This window comes from Urocampus carinirostris, chromosome 17 (assembly GCF_059441175.1).
Source record: "Urocampus carinirostris isolate Australia breed hairy pipefish chromosome 17, RoL_Ucar_1.0, whole genome shotgun sequence".
In the NCBI taxonomy this organism is placed as follows: Eukaryota; Metazoa; Chordata; class Actinopteri; order Syngnathiformes; family Syngnathidae; genus Urocampus; species Urocampus carinirostris.
The window spans coordinates 1,625,822-1,644,561 of NC_142365.1; the positions used below are offsets into that span (position 1 = coordinate 1,625,822).

At 42.6% G+C, this 18,740-nt stretch overlaps 2 protein-coding genes across 3 annotated transcripts in view; both read right to left on the reverse strand.

Annotated features, from left to right (window-relative positions):
- The window catches only part of ltbp3 (latent transforming growth factor beta binding protein 3), a 78,229-nt gene extending 71,635 nt beyond the window's left edge, over positions 1 to 6,594 (reverse strand). For both annotated transcript variants that reach the window (XM_088320459.1, XM_088320458.1), the window contains exon 1: positions 6,098 to 6,594. In XM_088320459.1, coding sequence (XP_088176585.1) covers positions 6,098 to 6,335 — 238 coding nt within the window. In that variant the 5' untranslated portion in view covers positions 6,336 to 6,594. The remainder of the gene's footprint in view (positions 1 to 6,097) is intronic.
- Positions 6,595 to 12,505: 5,911 nt separating this feature from the next.
- Positions 12,506 to 18,740, reverse strand: LOC148348899 (uncharacterized). The gene is made up of 2 exons (XM_088320461.1): positions 17,805 to 18,740; positions 12,506 to 14,885 (listed from the first exon to the last, which is right to left on the reverse strand). The coding sequence occupies exons 1-2, from the start codon at positions 18,415 to 18,417 to the stop codon at positions 14,074 to 14,076; spliced, it is 1,425 nt and encodes a 474-aa protein (XP_088176587.1). The 5' UTR covers positions 18,418 to 18,740; the 3' UTR covers positions 12,506 to 14,073.

Consider the following 18,740-nt stretch of genomic DNA (forward strand, 5'->3'; position numbering starts at 1 on the left):
CGTCAGGCAGATCCGTCATTGTTGTTTTGGTCTCGCGGTTCGAGTTTTCGTCCGCGCGCCGATCTCGAGTTGTGTGGTGAAAGTCCGTCTCTTTTTAGAGAACCGGCTTTTTCGGCTCAACTCGTTCAAGCGAGCCGGCTCTCCAACGGCTCACTTGCTTTGATGGATTATATTACGAATGATGATGTTGTATAAAGAAGTTAAGAAAAAAAAGGAAGTATAAAAGGAGAAAATGAAAAAAAGACAGGTTTGTGGTGATCCCTTTCATCGGTATATTACCAACAATAATTTGATGCAGAAAATGAATTCATAATTTGATGATTAAAACTGAATGAATACATAGATTTTATTATATTATTTGTCACCGATTTATCATTTCAACTCGATAAGACTAAATTTTGGGGAGCCATAGATTTTTGAGCATGCGAGTCCCCGGGACCCATCACTTTTCACAGCTCAAATGAACACTGTTTAACTTAATACCATTATTCAACGTGATGCAGACTGATGCTTAGCAACATGCTAACCACCAATCTGTCACATCCCAGTTATAAGAGCATGTTTTTGCAACTTACTTTAAAAATGATAAATAACAACCAGAAGTAAACAATATTAAGTGTGTTTAAAAAATTAAATCCACGGGTCAAGTAGACATAGCCTACTGTACTTCAAGTATTTGGTTCACAACAAAATTCAATTGTAAAACGATACAAAATAAGTAACAAATGAAATGGTAAATGGTCTGTGCTTATATAGCGCTTTTCAAGTCACTGAAGACTTCCCAAAGCGCTTTACAATATGCTTCACACTTCCCCACTCACACACCGAAAACAGCACCAGCCATGCAAGGCAGCTACCTGCTTATGGGGGGCATTAGCGATTCAGTGTCTTGCCCAAGGACACCTCGACATATAACACGAAAGAGCCGAATCGAAATTAAATCTATCTCTCACAACCTGGGACAACTGGTCAAGTAGACATATGCTACTGAACTTCCAGTACTTTTACACAACTAAAGTAAACACTTCAACAATATAAAGAGTGTTTAACAATGTAGTGTAAAATAAATCAAACCTAGGGAAACTGTCTCTGTGACTGTCCAATCCCCCTCTCTATGTCTCTTACCCCATCCACTCTCTCCCTCTGTCTCTATCCTTTCCCTCTCTATCTATAATGGCTGACAAATGTCACTGAGTTGAGGAAAGAACAGCAGATTGGGAACGTTTAAAGACGCAGGAACCACCGAGGAAGAATCCTACACTCGTTTCCCCAAATGAGATGTTTAGTATTGTGAATTTAATATTACGACGTGTGACGTCATCAAGCATTGTTTTGTGTTATCATAGACGGTTGAGCAGTTTACCTTAGCGTGTTGTCCAGGATGACCTGCTTATCTATGCTGATTCCTACCAGACAACGTAACACACCGCTTTTGATCGTCGGTAACAAAAAAAAAAAAATATATGATTTATAATCCCCAACACTGAGCGACACGGAGCCAAAGGTGAAAAAAACAAACCGACAACAAGAGTTTTGAACTTTTGACACCAGACGAGTTGTGACTGGAAGAGAGGAAAACGATATGCCGCGTGTGTTCCTGCTAGTGAACGTGACTAAAACCTGAAAACACTCGGCCCCTTTGAAAGCGAGTCGAAGCGCTTTCCTTTCCGGCAGGACGGTCACGGAAACGGGAACAAAAAACCAACTGACTCACTAATGACTTCCACAGACGCTGAGACGAGACGTCTTAGAAACTTTTAATTTGATTTGTCACTCGGTATGTCACGCTTGTTTTGATTCGACTAGGGTTTTTGGGTTGAATACATCAAGAGTATGAGCCATGGTTAACATCTGCTAGCTTGGATCGCGTTTCTCGTTTACGTCTCGCCAGCAACAATCTTGAGGGCCGGTTCTTTTATCTGATCTTCTGAACCCGAGGTGGGAGGGGCGGCGGCCATATTTGTTTTTGTTTTGATTTTGTGGGTGACTGAAGTCGATCGTGGCCTTGGTAATTTATGGGCTTAGTTTGAAGGCATTTTTTTATATTTGCTGCATCGGTAAAATGTAAGTCAAGTCAAGTCAAGTCCTGTTTATTTGTTTGGCCCTTAATCACAAAGAGTCTCAAAGGACTGCACAGACCACAGATTTTTTCAACCCCCAGACTATTATGACAGCATCCCCTGATCTAAAACCGACATGAGGGTAAGGAAAAACTCAAAACCTCAAGTCAAGTCCTGTTTAATGTGACGCCCTTAATCACAAAGAGTCTCAAGGGGCTGCACAGACCACAGATTATTTCAACCACCAGACTATTATGACAGCATCCCCTGATCTAAAACCTACATGAGGGCAAGGAAAACCTCAAAAACCTCAACATGAGGAAAATGAAGAAACCTTGAGAAGAGACAGTCTGAAACGGCTGCACAGACCACAGACTACTGCAAACTACAGACTATTATGACAGCATCCCCTGATCTAAAACCTACATGAGGGCAAGGAGTAGCTCAAAAACCTCAAGTCAAGTCAAGTTTGTTTGTGACGCCCTTAATCACAAGGAGTCTCAAAAGGCTGTACAGACTATTACTGACCACTGACTATTATGACAGCATCCCCTGATCTAAAACCCACATGAGGGTAAGGAAAAACTCAAAACCTCAAGTCAAGTCCTGTTTAACATGAGGAAAATGAAGAAACCTTGAGAAGGGGACAGTCTCAAAGGGCTGCACAGACCACAGACTATTATGACAGCATCCCCTGATCTAAAACCTACATGAGGGCAAGGCAAACCTCAAAAACCTCAACATGAGGAAAATGAAGAAACCTTGAGAAGGGACGGTCTGAAACGGCTGCACAGACCACAGATTATTTCAACCCCCAGACTATTATGACACCATCCCCTGATTTAAAACCTACATGAGGGCAAGGAAGAGCTCAAAAACCTTAAGTCAAGTCAAGTTTGTTTGTGACGCCCTTAATCACAAGCAGTCTCAAAAGGCTGTATAGACCACAGACTATTATGACAGCATCCCCTGATCTAAAACCTACATGAGGGCAAGGCAAACCTCAAAAACCTCAACATGAGGAAAATGAAGAAACATTGAGAAGGTACTCTCCGCAGGAGTTTTTTCAAATCTATTTTTCGTATTGAGGCAATCTTGAATTTAAAAAAATGAATAAAACAATAATAATAAATGACCTAAAGTGCCACAAAAGCAAAACAAAAAATTCCTCATCTTTTTGAGGTTTTTGAGTTTTTCCTTGCCTTCATATAGGTTTTAGATCAGGGGAGGGTGTCATAATAGTCTGTAATAATCTGTGGTCTGTGCAGCCCTTTCAGACCGTCCCTTCTCAAGGTGTCTTCATTTTCCTTATGTGTTTGAGGTTTTTGAGTTTTTCCTTGCCCTCATGTAGGTTTTAGATCAGGGGATGGTGTAGTAATAGTCTGTAGTTTCTTTAGTTTGTGCAGCCCTTTGAGACTCCTTGTGCATAAGGGCCAAATGAATAAACATGACTTGACTTGACCGTCATTTTATCCTAAATAGTGGTTTCAAACCAAGGTGCAAGCAAAGGTCTTTTGTAAAAATGTCACAAAATACTACAAATGATAATTAAATGTTTCATGTTGCAAGAAAAAACAAGAGAGATGTACTAATTTCTTTCAATAATTTCTATATACTTTCAAGAAAATGTATATGTTATCATATATTAAATCATTTTGCTAATTGAAATGGTTGTAACTTAATAAATGCAATGAACTTTTTATTTTACTATGCTTTAGAACTAAAAATTCAAAAAAATATTATTAAAAACAACTTAAAAGCACAGTGTGAATTGTTTAGCGCCTTCTCGTGGTAGAAAAAACCAATATTGGTTTGAACAGCAAGGAAAAATACATGAACTATCATTCAAACTTGATTTTTTTTATCAGTAACTCATAGAGAAAGAAATTTTAATTTATTCGACTTAAGATGAGAATGAGGAAGCTGACATTATTGTCCACCACCTTCCTGTTAAGGGTACACTACAAAAACCAAATACCTTGTTAAAGGCTGGGGGGCAAAAATAAATTGAGAACAAAAATAGTGCGGTTTGGTCACTTTGAGTCTCCATACTTTGTATTCTTCCTTGTGCTTTCTAGCACTCGTTTTTGGTTGCATGGTTGCATTACACAATACAGTGATATCTAGTGGTCAAATATTAAAAATAAAACAATGAGCTAAGGTACCACAGGTAAAAAAACTAAAAGGGGCCGGCGAGCTGGCTAAAGGAGTACAAAGCTAACTCAATAGCCAGATAGAAAAAGCTAGATCGCTAGCTTGAAAGGAGGTCAAAATTTAGTTTGTCGAAAAAAAGATTAAAAGCTACTTAGATAACTTGCTGAAGAGCGAAAAGATGTAGCTTAAAAGTTAGCTAGAAAGGTAGTCCGGTAAAAGACTAAAAGGGAACTAGCTAAATGAGTAAACAGAAACTAAATAGCCAGATAGAAAACCTAAAAACAAAAAAAGCTAGTTTGCTAGCATGAAAAGAGGTCATAACTTAGTTTGTTGAAAAAAAACATTAAAAGCTACCTAGATAGCTTGCTGAATAGTTAAAAGATGTAGCTTTAAAATTAGCTAGAACGGTAGATAAGTAAAAGACTAAAAGGGAACTAGCTGAATGAGTAAACAGGAAACTAAATAAACAGATAGAAAACCTAAACCTAAAAACAAAAAAGCTAGATCGCTAACTTGAAAGGATGTCATAATTTAGTTTGATGCAAACAACATTAAAAGCTACCTAGATAGCTTGCTGAATAGCTAAAAGATGTAGCTTAAAAATTAGCTAGAACAGTAGATAAGTAAAAGACTAAAAGAGAACTAGCTAAATGAGCAAACAGGAAACTAAATAAACAGATAGAAAACCTAAACCTAAAAACAAAAAAGCTAGATCGCTAGCTTGAAAGGAGGTCATAATTTAGTTTGTTGAAAAAAACATTAAAAGCTACCTAGATAGCTTGCTGAATAACTAAAAGATGTAGCTTAAATGTTAGCTAGAAAGGTAGACAGGTAAAGGACTAAAAGGGAACTAGCTTAATGAGTAAACAGCTACCTAGATACCTTGCTTAATAGCTAAAGGATGTAGCTTAAAAGTTAGCTAGAAAGGTAGACAGGTAAAAGAATGAAAGGGAATTAGCTAAATGAGTAAAAAGCTAACTCAATAGCCAGATAGAAGACTCAAAAAAGAGATAGATAGCTGGAAAGGAGCCCAAAATGTAGCTTTATAATTAGCAAAAAAGATAAAATGTTAGCTAGATAGCGTGCAAACATAATTGAAAAGATAACTAAATAGCTAAAAAGTGGCTTGATGGTTAGCTAGAAGAGTAAAATTAAAAAGAAACTATAAATGAAAATAAATGAATAAAAAGGCCAACTCAATAGCTAGCAAAAGGCTATATAACATGCTAGAAAGGAGGCCAAAATATTTGGATGAAAAATGTTAGCTAGATAGCGTGAAAACAAAATTAAAAAGTGGCTTGATAGTTAGCTAGAAGAGTACAATTTTTAAAAAAAAAGCTAAATGAGTAAAAAGCCAACTCAATAGCAAAAATGCTAAGTAACTAGCTAGAAAGGAGGCCATTTTGATGAAAAATTTAGCTAGATAGCATGCAAAAATCATCTAAAAAGCTAGCTACAAATCTAGTCGGATAGTTAGCTAAAAAAATGCACATTTTTGCTCTCTCAAATCAATTAAAAAGATGAATAAATACACGAATCTCATTCTATTCTCCTAATTAATAGCTAAAAAGTAATGATCAATACTTGAATAGATAGTTTATGGCTTTGAATTTCTAAATTATGACCAAGTTCATTGTTAAATCAAGATGACCGAGCGCTATTGTGATTGGCTCCCTGTCAGTATTTAAACTCTGTCCTGTCAGTCCCCTTTTGTCAGTCCGTCTGCGAATCTATTTTTACACGGCAAGCCCTTTTTCACCTGTCCCGTTTTTTTCACCCGTTTGTCTCCCGCTACTCCGTTTTGATCTCGATCACGTCAGCTGTCCTTAGGGGGGCACCGCGTCAGAGACCCAAACCCTAACCCCGGTCTTGGCTGGACTCACCGACCCTGAAGCCCGGCCCGATGAGCGTGTCGGCCCCCCGGCCGTTCTCCCCGATCAGCGTGGTGTTGTTGCCCTGCTCGCAGCGGTCCCGGCACCGGCCCTGCAGGCAGACCCGCTTGCAGAAGACGGGCGCGATGACCACCTTGAAGCGCTCGAGCCCGGAACCTCGCTCCGTGCAGTCCGCCACCTTCTGCACGCTGAGCCACAGCACAAGCACGCGCCACATCAGCGAGGCCATCGTGGCATCCTCGCGTGGAACCCACGGACGTTGGTAGTGGTGGGGGGTGGGGGGGCTAAGCGACACTCGTGGGTAGGGTCCCCGGGGGGGATTTCAAGCCCCTCTCCTGTTTTAAGGAGCGATCACTCCTCGCGTGGGCTCCGAAGATCGCGCTTTGGCATGGTCGGAAGTCCCCCGCGCGACGCGCACACCCACGCTAAAAGTTGCCCCTGCTGCTCTCCTTCTTCGCCTGTTGCTTTCCCGGGAGTGGGAGAAAGCGAGAGAAGGGAGGAGCGAGGAGGAGGGGAAAGAGTGAGAAGGAGGAGACAGGAAGAGGGAAGAGAGCGAGGAGGAGAAAAGAAGAAAGTGAGAAGAGGGAGGAGAAAGGAGGAGAGGGGGAAAGGCAGAGGGAGGAGAAAAGAGAAAGGAAGAAAGTGAGAAGAGGGGAGGATCAGGAGGAGGGGAAAATGGCAGGGGGAGGAGAAAGGAGGAGGGAGAAAAGAAATGGGAAAAAGTGAGGAGGGAGGATCAAGAGAAGGGAGAAAGCCAGGGGGAGGAGAAGCAGAAGTGCCTGGCAGCACGCCGGGCGGGCGGTGCGCCAGTTCACTGATTTTCCAGTTTTTTTCCCCCCTCCCACTTTTCCGTCTATAGTTTTCTCTCATCTCATCTCATTAGCTACACCGCTTATCCTCAGTAGGGTCGCGGGGGTGCTGGAGCCCATCCCAGCAATCATCGTGCAGTGGGCAGGGGACACCCTGAACCGGTTGCCAGCCAATCGCAGGGCACGCTGGGACAGACAACTCACTCCAATTTACCCCGAGGGACAATTTGGACCGGCCGATTCACTTGAAACGCATGTTTTTTGGAACGTGGGAGGAAAACGGAGGAAACCCACGCAAGCACGGCGAGAACATACAAACTCCGCACAGGAAGTCTGGAGCTGGATTTGAACCCACGCAGGAGGTTCCCGAAACATGAATTGTGCCGCACATGCGCTAACCACTGCGCCGCCGTGCTGCCCTCTATAGTTTTAAATCTTGGAAAAATACAATTCCAAAGCAAAACATTTCAAAGTATTGTACGATCTCTTAATCCAAATTTTTTTCACAATGATTTAGGATCTAGTATGGCTTGTTTTTAGTTGTACCTGTTACTTAGCTCCTAATATATATACTGGAGCCATATCCCTCTCGTGCACAGGTGTCAAACGGGGGGCCGCGGGCCGGATTAGGCCCGCTAAGGGATTGAATCCAGCCCGCCAGTCATCACTCAGAGAAGCGCAAGAGAAAAACAAGCTGCAGGTTGAAATATGTCAACTTGATGTTGCCAAAGTCAGCTGCCTAGAACAAAGACACCGTACTTGTATTTCTTTCTCTCTCTCTCTCTGTCTTTTCCACCCCCTTTCTCCCACTCTCTGTCTCGGTCTCTTTCACTCTCTGTGTCTCTTTTTCTCTTCCTTTGTTGCTCTTTGACTCTTTCTCTTTCTGTGTCTTTTTAACTTCTTTTGCTCTAACTTCCTTTTTTCCTTTTCTCTCGTTACTCTTTCTCTCTTCCTACCCTTGGCGCTTTCTTTTCTCTTTTCTCTCCATCTGTCTTTCTATTTCTTTTTGGATTTCTTTCTTCCTCTCCCTTTCTTTTCCCCCTCTCTCACGACTTTTTATCTCTTTTGTTTCTCACGCTCTCTCCCTCTCTCTCTTTTTCTTTCTTTGTCCCTCCCTCTCTCCTTTTCCCCTCCCTCCCTTTCTCTTATTTCTTTTTCTCTCTTTTTCTTTCTCTTGAATCTACTATTCCGGCCCCCGACAGAATGTTTGTTCTATGGTGTGACCCCCGAGTTAAAATGACTTTGACACCCCTGCTCTAGTGGGAGGTGGCTAGAGTCAAGAAGACATTCACATTTTGGACTCTACACTAATAATACAGATATATTACAAAAAAAAACCTACTATAGGAATACTGCAATAATACTGCTGCAGAAATACTAGTATGCGGTGCTAGGAATCAAATAGACTGAACCATTTCAAGGCAGTGGAGTCAATCCGACGCTGCGTTGTTTTTCATGGAGTGTTTTTCATCCTGTTTTCAAAAGGGGCTTGGGTTGACTTTGGGGGTTCTTGAGGGTCCCCCAAAACGGGCTGCTTCTGCATATGGACTCAACTATAGGGTTTTTTAGACAGATGACGTCATCAGCATCAGCTTAGAAGAATTCCAAGTATGATTTTCATGGCTGGGAAAAGTCAAGCGTGTCCCAAAGGGAGGAATCACGCGCTCAACTCAGAAAAGCGGAGACGCAAGGAGAGTGAAAGTGAGTCACTTCCTGAGCCAACACAATTGGGTTGACTTTCCAGGCGCTGAGGAAATGACTTCATGGAGTTCACAGGGTCCTCCCGCCTTTGCACCCCCAAATGATGGCTTCCGAAGCACGCACTTTCATTTTATCCGAGTGAAAAATTGGAATGAGGAAACAATTTTCACACAAAGTCTGAGAAAGAGCAACATCCATCCCAACTCTGGCAACCGAATCGTCTCCAAAACCTAACAAAAAAAACCTGCAATCGTGACTTTAAGCCAGGAGATGGCAGCAGAGCAACACGTCACATGTGTGCATTCATAAAAACTCGAAAAACTCTTCTTTTTTTATCGTTTTGGGGGTTTGTTCCGCAGGCCTGAAAGAAGGAAGATAAAAACAGATAGGCGCAATGAAAACGAAAGCATGAGGGCTCTTTGAACTCAGTTGGGCATTGTGAACACATATTGAAGGATTTTATTCATTTGACTATAAATGATTTTATACGATTGAATACAAGTTACATTTATTGAGTTTAATGCTGTAGTTATTTACTGACCGGGGGCGGCAGTAGCTTAGGAGGTAGAGCGCTCGTCTTGGGATCAAGGGATCCCAGTTCGAATCCCGGCTTGTCCGTGTTACATGTGGAAGTGTCCTTGGGTAAGACACTGAACCCCTAATACCCCCAATAAGCAGGTTCGCTGCAAGGCCGCTATTGGGAAATGTGGAGCACATTGTAAAGCGCTTTGGGAAGTCATTGACTTGAAAAGCGCTCTATAAAATGCAGATCATTTCATTTCATTTCACTGTGCCTTTATTCAATGAGTGGAAAAGTTCAGGGCACCCTGGTAGGAAATATTGTTTGCAGGAATGGCGGGAACAGGACCAATGACTTCCCAAAAGCGCTTTACAATGTGCTCCACATTTCCCAATAGCGGCCGTGCAGCCATGTAAGGCGCTAACCTGCCTATTGGGGGCATTAGGGGTTCAGTGTCTTACCCAAGGACACTTCCACATGTAACACAGAGGAGCCGGGAATCGAACCTGCGATCTCTTGATCCCAAGAAGAGCGCTCTACCTCCTAAGCTACTTTTTTCTCTATTTTTCTTTTTTTTTGCATTAGTTATCAAACTTCTTTTTTTTTCTCCTTTTCTTTTTTGTTTTATTATTATTATCTCTTCATAGCTTTTTCTTTTTTTATTGCTTTTGCCTCTTTTTCTCGATTTTTTTTCTTTTATTCTTTTGTTTCGTTTTTTCCCTAGATTTTTTTCTGGCTTTATTATCATTATTCCTCTTTCTCTCCTTTTATTTCTTATTTTTTCTTTATTTCCCAGCTTTTCATTTTTTTGAGTTTTCCTAGATTTTCTTATTTTTTTGCTTTTTGCTTTATTCTTTTGTTTCTTTTTTTTCCCAGATTTTTTTTTTTTTTGCTTTATTGTGATTATTTTTTTGTCCTATCGTATTACCTTTAATTATTTTTTCTTTTTTTTCAGACTGCACTTACCACTACATCCAGTTTTCTTTGGGTGGGTAGTGTGTGTCGGGTAGGTGGGCATTCCCTCCCCCCTCTGATAACGCCCCTAAAATACGGTCTAGAAGACGTCCCTGAAAAAAAACCCAAGAAAGTGCTGTACAAAAACGTTTTGGGAATAATAATAGCTGTGATGAACTCTCATTTACATTTTAAAATATAACCACCAGCCCCAACGCCCCCCGAGACTTAGGTCTGGCAACGCCCCTGGAGTCACGTATTGAGTTTGTTACGTCACGTTTGCAATTGTGCCAAGTTGGTCAGTACTGCATCCCAACCAGCAGAGGGCGATATGCAGAGAGTGAGAGGCGGAATGTCCAGATCTGCCACAAAATATCTCATCTCATCTCATTAGCCGTACCGCTTATCCTCAGTAGGGTCGCGGGGGGCTGGAGCCCATCCCAGCAATCATCGGGCAGTGGGCAGGGGACACCCTGAACTGGTTGCCAGCCAATCACAGGGCACACAGGGACAGACAACTCATTCGCTCATTCACACCTAGGGACAATTTGGACCGGCCAATTCACCTGAAATGCATGTCTTTGGAATGTGGGAGGAAACCGGAGTGCCCGGAGGAAACCCACGCAAGCACGGGGAGAACATACAAACTCCCAATGCTAAAATAAAACGTAATCTACTGCTTTCCTTTGTTTTTGTGACTCTTACTTTTTCTTTTCTTACCTCTTCAAAAAGTTCTTAAGAAGAAAAAGTAGATAGACTTTATTCATCCCTGAAGGGAAATTCCCACTTTCAGCAGTATCCTTATTGTTTAAAAATAAAATAATAAAATTAAAAAATATAGAATACAAAAAATACCCAATATAACGTGTTAATATAGAGTATTTAAATAGTACTACGGAAAATACACACTAATAAAAATACAGTAATATGCAAATGTGGAGGTGGGGTTTCATGTGGGCTTTTACTCCCCTAGGTGGAATTAAAGAGCCTCATGGCATGAGGAGATGCGCAAAATCTCCATTTTTTTAGAGCATTTTCTTGCAATCGTTTCTCATCTTAGCAGAGAAAATGTAACTTTTAAACAAGTGTGGGCCGTTTTAAATCAAGCGCTTCTTTGGAGGCCTGGAAATTTATAGCGATACCGATTATTAGTATTAAAAGGACAATAACCAAAATTTGGAGCTAATAGTCATTTGCTGTCATAGCCTAATAATTGGGATAAGAAATGTTTTATCATGCAAAAATAAATAATATTTGTTTCCTCTTTTAACCGTTTTTGTTTCTTCTTCCTTATTTTTGTCTTTCTAGGTCAAAATTGGAAGACAAAGGTGCTTTTTGTCTCACTTTGAGTCTTCGTAATTTGGATTCTTCCTTGGACTCATTTTCAGATGAACTTGGCACAACAGCGACATCTAGTGGACAAATATAAAACACTGTCCCTTCAAGAACAGAGTGGTGATTTTATCAACGCTGTTTTTGTAGAGAACCTCCCCGGTACCCTAGCTTCAGGGCCCCCAGACTCAATTGACTTGGAGACCCTTGCCCTAATTCCTGGCTGACTCCGTCCGCTATCGGTGTCTGTAAATGGGTAAATTGTGAAGTGCATTGTAAAGCACTTTAGAGTTCCTCAGTGAAAAATTTAAGGCGTTATATAAATGCAGTCTATTTACCATTTGTAGGAAAATGATATGGCTTTAAAGGAATATGGAAGTTTGAATTTGGGTTTTGTCTGTCGGACTTTGTGTTTTGTGCAAAAGTTTTGGGGAGTAGATCACGTGGGGCAGCTCTCAGGTAGAGGGAGATGACCAGCTGTCTGGGGGCCGAGACAGAGGAGTCGACGCGTCATTTTTCCGGGAACGGGAGACCAATGGGAGCGGGCTGCGTCGCGACCAGGCGGAGTCAGCGCGCCATTCTTCTGGGACGGGAGACCAATGGATCCAACCAAGAGGCAGAGGAGATGCTTTGCTGAGCAACTTGGAAGAAGGAGGAGCGTGCAGAGATGTAGCGATTTGTGTGTTAGAAATAAATCCACTCGTGAGTGAAATGCCGGCTTCTGAGAATTTTCTATGCAGAAAAGAGCGCGCGAATCGTTTGGATGAGTGGTGATTGGGAAAGGTCACAAATTGGAGTAAGATGATGAATTGAAGTTTGTGTTGATTTAACAAGAAATTCCAACAGTTTCTATTAGAGGATGAACATGGTAGATTCTTAACAATTTCCAATGAATATAATTAAATATACAGTTTGTGATGCATTCCTTATAAGGCTTTTCATTTTTTGTGGCTCTAAACATTTTTGGGAGGGGTCCAATATGGCTCTTTCAACATTTTGGTTTGCCATAGACACTCTGACGTGTAATAAGAAAGACAAAAACATGCATGGTTGAGATAAAAGACAGAACTGGGAGGAACAGCAACACTTTATTAAGTATATTTACATCATGACATTTTGAATTCTTATGACAAAACTGTTTCACTCTACATCAAAAAGAATGATTGATAGAAAAGAAACAATTCTGTGAGATGATTTACATTACAAGTGCACCAGAAGACAAATTCTGTGGATTTGAAAGTTCCCATCCAAGCATCATCTGCACCGCTTATCCTCAGTAGGGCCGCGGGGGTGCCGGAGCCCGACCCCAGCCATCTTCGGGTGGTGGGCAGGGGACACCCCGAACTGGTTGCTAGCCAGTTGCAGGGCACACAGAGACAGACAATCCTTCATACGCTTATTCGTACCGAGGGACAATTTGGAGTCACCATTTCACCATGCATGTTTCTGCAATGTGGGAGGAAATCGGGGTACCCGGGGAGGTTCTCTACAAAAACAGCCTTGATAAAATCAGGACTCTGTTCTTGAAAGGACACTGTTTTATATTTGTCCACTAGATGTTGCTGTGTACTGGAGAAACTGGAAATTTGCCTTTGAAAGAGCTTGAAGAGGGCTTGAATTTAGGAGTACGAACCCGGATATGTTTACAGCACTGCTCATGTCTTTTTCCTTTCAAATGTAATATTTCATATTTCTGAGCCTTATGCATTCAAATGCAAGTACCGGTAAAGTCCCTGTTTTTGAGTATCAAGGGAAAACATTTGTAAATCTACTGTTTGAAAAAAAAAAAATGAGTCGATATTATTTTTTATCATGTAATACCAACATAACTTGAATTTACGGGGGGAAAACGCTCAAAATCTTAGTACTTTTACAGCCTTTTGGCAATTCTTGTGATAAAGGGCGTCACAAATAAATATGACTTGACTATGGCTCGCTATTTTCATAAGGAGATACAATTTTACTCCTGCAAATCTCATTGGTGATGTTCTGCATCTGGTGAGAGCGAAATCGAGTGTATTGCGCGCAGTCTTAAATCACCACTCCTCCTCCCGAGTCCACACATTAAATATGAACATTGGGGTTTGTTGAGTTTTGCCCTGCAAATCAGAGATACAAAAAAAAAGATAAAGAGAGATAAGGTGAAAGGGAGAGAGAGAGAGAGAGGGGATGCACAGACCTCAGATTATGGGGCGGCAGTAGCTCAGGAGGTAGAGCGCTCGTCTTGGGATCAAGAGATCCCAGTTTGAATCCCGGCTTGTCCGTGTTACATGTCAAAGTGTCCTTGGGTAAGACACTGAACCCCTAATACCTCCAATAAGCAGGTTAGCGCCTTACATGGCTGCAAGGCCACTATTGGGAAATGTGGAGCACATTGTAAAGCGCTTTGGGAAGTCATTGAGTTGAAAAGCGCTCGAGAAATGCAGATTTTTTAAATAATTTTTTAGAGAGAGTGGGGGCAAAGAGAGGAGAGAGAGAGAGAGAGACAAAGAGAAAGAAGGAGCAAGAAAGAGATTGTTGACTCAGGCTGGGTCGGGCTTTAGTACCTGCGGGCCCAGGTTGGGTCGGGCTGGATGTTTTGAACCCAATTTGGATTTTTGGGGGGCAAAAACGGGACCATAAGAGATTCCCTTGCCCATCGTTTCTCCTTTCTACACACAGTCAATGACCGATTTGTCCTCCTCTTCCGCCCCCCACTCCTCAAACGTAATCTGCGGAGCGGGCGGGACCGGATTCAGGCCGGCCGCCCCTTCGGCGGCGCCTCGGGGTTCGACCCCGTCCTCCTGCCGGTGCGTCCGGACGTGCTTGCGCAGCGCCGCCGCCTCCTTGAAGCTGCGGTTGCAAAAGGGGCAGCGGCAGGGTCTCTCTCCCGTGTGGATGAGCTGGTGGTGCTTGAGGTGCTGCAGGCGGCTGAGGCGCTTGCCGCAGATGGAGCAGCCGTAGGGTTTCTCTCCCGTGTGCGTGCGGAGATGCTTGCGCAGTCCGTCCATGTGACGGAAGCGGTTGCCGCACTCGGAGCAGGAGTAGGGTTTCTCCCCCGTGTGGATGCGGAGGTGGGTCTTGAGGGCGCCCGACTCGCGGAAGCGGCGGCCGCACACGCTGCAGGGGTACGGTTTCTCGCCCGTGTGAATGCGGAGGTGCTTCTTCAGGCTGGAGATCAACCGGAAGGTCTTGCCGCACTCTAGGCAGTGGTGGGGGCGGTCCCCGGGGGGCTCGGCCGCCATCGCTTTGGGTTCGCCCGTCAACCGATCCGGCAGGGCGCCGCTGCGTTCTCCGTCGGGCCTTTGGTGGTGCGGGGCCCGGGGCCCATCCCCGGCGTAGCCGAGGTCGCCGGAGGCGTGGCCGGGCCCTTCGCCGACGCCCATCGGGTCCTTCCCCTCAATGTGGGCGGAGCTTGATATCGGCACCTGCTCCACTTTAATCTCGAACTTGACTTCGCCCGAACCCTGAGCCGCTCCCTCCTCTGGAAAGTACCAACACGCAAGAGATTTTAGACAAAAATGTCAAATTTACCACCGCCAGCCAATGTTACCTGTCATTTTTCTTATGGGTCTGAGCGTTCACACAAAGTCGGTGAGCAACGCTTGAAACAACAGTGAGCTACCGCAATCCCAAGTGTGGCAACTGAGTCATTATCAAACATGTCCAAATCTTGACATTTTGCTGAGTTTCCGGCAATGCAAAATTATTTTTCACTTTTGAATGAATTGACTCATGTACGATTGCCTACAAATGTCATTTGTTTTTACAATTTACAATAGATTTCCATTTCTTTTATTCCTGGTATCTTTTGTCGCATAATACTAACATTTTTGGGTGGCTTATTGAGTCAGTTGCACGATACACAACTGTATTTAATTACATTTTTGAGTGGAAGTACAATGTTGGCAACAAGATTGACTTGGTATAATTGGAAATTATTTGAATGCAACACAAACTTTTTTCCTCTTTTTCTCTATTTTTTTCTCCTTTTTTTTAAAAATTCCTTTTTAAAAAAATCTCATTGTGTTTATTTTTTCCTAGCCGTTACTTTTTTTCTTGCCTTTTTGTTCTCTATTACCGTTTTTCCCTTTATTTGCTTCTTTTTCTTCTGCCTTTTTTTCTGAATTTTCCTGCTCTTTTCTTCTCATTTTGTTTGGGTTTTTTCTCAGTATTTCACTACTTTTTCATTTTTGCATTTCTTTTATTTTTTGTTCTATTGCCCCCTCACCCCTTCATTTAAGTCATTTTGTGCATATTTTTAGATAATATTTGGTCGTGTAGGGATTAAAGAAGCAAAAACAACCAGAAGAGCCGTTTGGTGAGCCGAGCCAAAGAAGCCGGTTCTCGAAAAACTCCACTGACTTTACTCCACTTCGTTCTACTTCGACCTTGACTTCCAAATACCGCATTTAGAACACAGCGTCAGGGGAACCTGTGTATTTTGACCTTTATGCACTGTAACTTTGACTTAATTCACTTCTTAATTAACAATTTGGAGCCCCTATTTTGGTGCGCTGGCTAGATTTTCTTGTGCGCAATTGGGCACACATGCAGATTAGAGGGAACATAGCTGCCAGCCATCGTAATGGAAAATGTATCCGTCATTGTAGCTGAATTTGGCATCGTTTTCTATCTAGAATGGCTCTCAAGCCAGATGTGACACTTTCAATGAGTACATCTGGCTTAGAGACAAAATTCCCTTTTATGATGAAACCGTGTTCATACCACTAGCCGGTCAGAAGAAATGCCATAAGGATGTTTTTCCGTTTCCTTTAGCCAATGAGATGCATCCAAATACACATCTATTGGTGATGTCTGCCTTCTACCATTCCCTGGATATTTTTTCAAGCAAATAGTTTCGGCATCTTATGAATCTTGCGCATTTACGATTGATGCAAGATATCGGGAGACCAGAGAGCAATACATTACAGTCAGGGTTGGGTAGGGTTACTTGAACTGGATTACTTTTAATGACTTTTGGATGACTCCAATAACAAATATGCTCATAAAAGACAAAAGAAACTCAATAGGAATAAAATGATTCAATTTTGTGCAGGCTTGGGGAGTAACGGAATACATGGAACGGCAAAAAGCTGTTTGGATTTATTTTCATTTTGTTTCGGTCGCATTTGATGTTCGTTTTGCCGGAGATCAAAGCCAGGAGAGAAAGCTTACCACGTGTTGTGAGTCATCATTTGATTCCTATTTACTTTCTTTTGTCTTTTATGAGCATATTTGGTATTGGAGTCATCCAAAAGTCATTGAAAGTAATCCAGTTAAAGTAACCTTACCCAACCCTGATTACAGTCATCAAGCCAACAAATTATAATCCATGCATCTGATTTTGCCAGCATCAGGTGCATCTTCACAATATTACGAAGGTGGGGAAAAAAGTATTCAAGTAACATTAAAATATTCTAACTGAAATGACAGACTAGGATATTGTATGAGACTTAAATTTCTGACCGAGAGACTCTGGGTGATACTACATTTGTCCAAGTTCAAAGCAGTGAACGATGAGCTGGACCAACAATACACATCTAATTTTTTTTCTGGGTGCAAAAAAAATGAAGTGGCATGCCTCAAAATCCCAAAACCTAACCGAGTGGTTGGAAACTATTATTATACTTGCGGATAACATCACTAAGTGGAAGCATATACATAGTAAAAAGAAAGGGGCCATGTACTGAGCCCAGTGGAAAGCAGGTGAATTTTTGAGTGGACAAGGTGGATTAACCCTTTTCACTTACAGTGGAACCTCGGTTCTCGACCATAATTCGTCCCAGAACCCTGTTCGAAAACCGATTTGTTCGATCACCGAAATCATTTTTCCCATTAAAAATAATGGAAATCGTTTTAATCCGTTCCAACACCCTGAATGTTTACCTCGAATCATAAAGCTAACCCAGGCTAATCGTACGTTCGCGTTATCGTAATCTTATGAATAGGATTTCTTACCTTTGTGGTGGTCAGCAGAAGGCGCAGATAGACGGTGGTGCTATTATTTCTTTCTTAAATGCAATAGTTGTAAGCACTACTTTTCTTTTTTCACCTGTAGCAACTTTGCTGCTTGCACTGACTTTCTTGGGAGGCATAATAAGGGGCTAAAACACGAGTACGCCGCTCAGCATGGCACCCTAGCGTACGCACTCACGCATTACCAGCGTTCGGACTCAGATTTTTGGACCAAACAGCAAATTTTGGTCGGACTTCGATTTGTTCGTACTGAGAGGCGTTCGAAAACTGAGGTTCCACTGTATAACTAATAAAAACGCTTTGTTTGGACAAGACCTATACAGCGTAATATTGTTAGGACATCATTTGTTTAATGATAATGATTAAATTACAAAGTATTTTGTATTTGTTAAAGATTAAAATGCGGTCCAGAGATATTTCCTACCTGATCTGCTGGCGTCCGAACACACGTGAGCGGTGTCGGTCCCAAAAGAGTCCAGAGTGTGGTCGGTCACAGAGCCATCGGGTTGAATCGACAACTGGCAAATCTTGTAGTCACTCGGCTCGTACCCGTGAATCTGGTGTTCCTCGGAACCGGCCAGACCCAGGTCGACGCGAGAGTTCTGATGATCCCGGTTCTGGATCATAGATGGAGCAAAACCCGACTGGTGGTGAGGGCCACTGTATGAGATCTGGAGCTGGTCGATGAGCTTCTGGGCGCTGCACAGACAGTCCTGCGTCGTCTTCAATTCTCTCTCGGACACCTCCAGACGCATTTTGAGCCTCTCGTTCTCTTGCTCCTTGTGGAGAAGCTCCTGATGGGTCTCGTTGAGGACGAGGACCACCTCGCCCACCAGGGTATCAACGGCTGCAGACATGGCGGATTGAATGGTCGGCGCGAGGCGAGATTTCAGCGAGGTGACGCTCACGCTGCAGTATGCAAACTTGTTGGGTTTGTAGCAGGATTCGTCCTCGGGAACCTCAGACATGTTGTGGAGGGGCATCTTGCGATTGCCGCTATTGAGGCTACTGGTGAAACATGCACGCCTGGAAGCCATAGCTTTACTGGGATGAGTGCAGGTTATGAATGGTGCAGGCGTATTTGTAGCAAGGAAAACGGACACTTGGTAGTTACGATCGGTAGAATCTGCAAGACTCAGGTGGCCTCGTTTGGTAAAACGTCACCTGTACACTACTCGGATTTGAAACAAGGCCTAAAACCGCGAGATAGTTTGAGCCTATATCCTAGATATATCATGTCAATGCATCACATAAACGCAGTTGTGCCTTTTAAGAATCAAAAAGAGCTAAATGATGTTACTCACTAAAACATTGTTTCCGTCGTGAGTCTAATCTCTCGTTTGTTACTTCCGGACTAGCT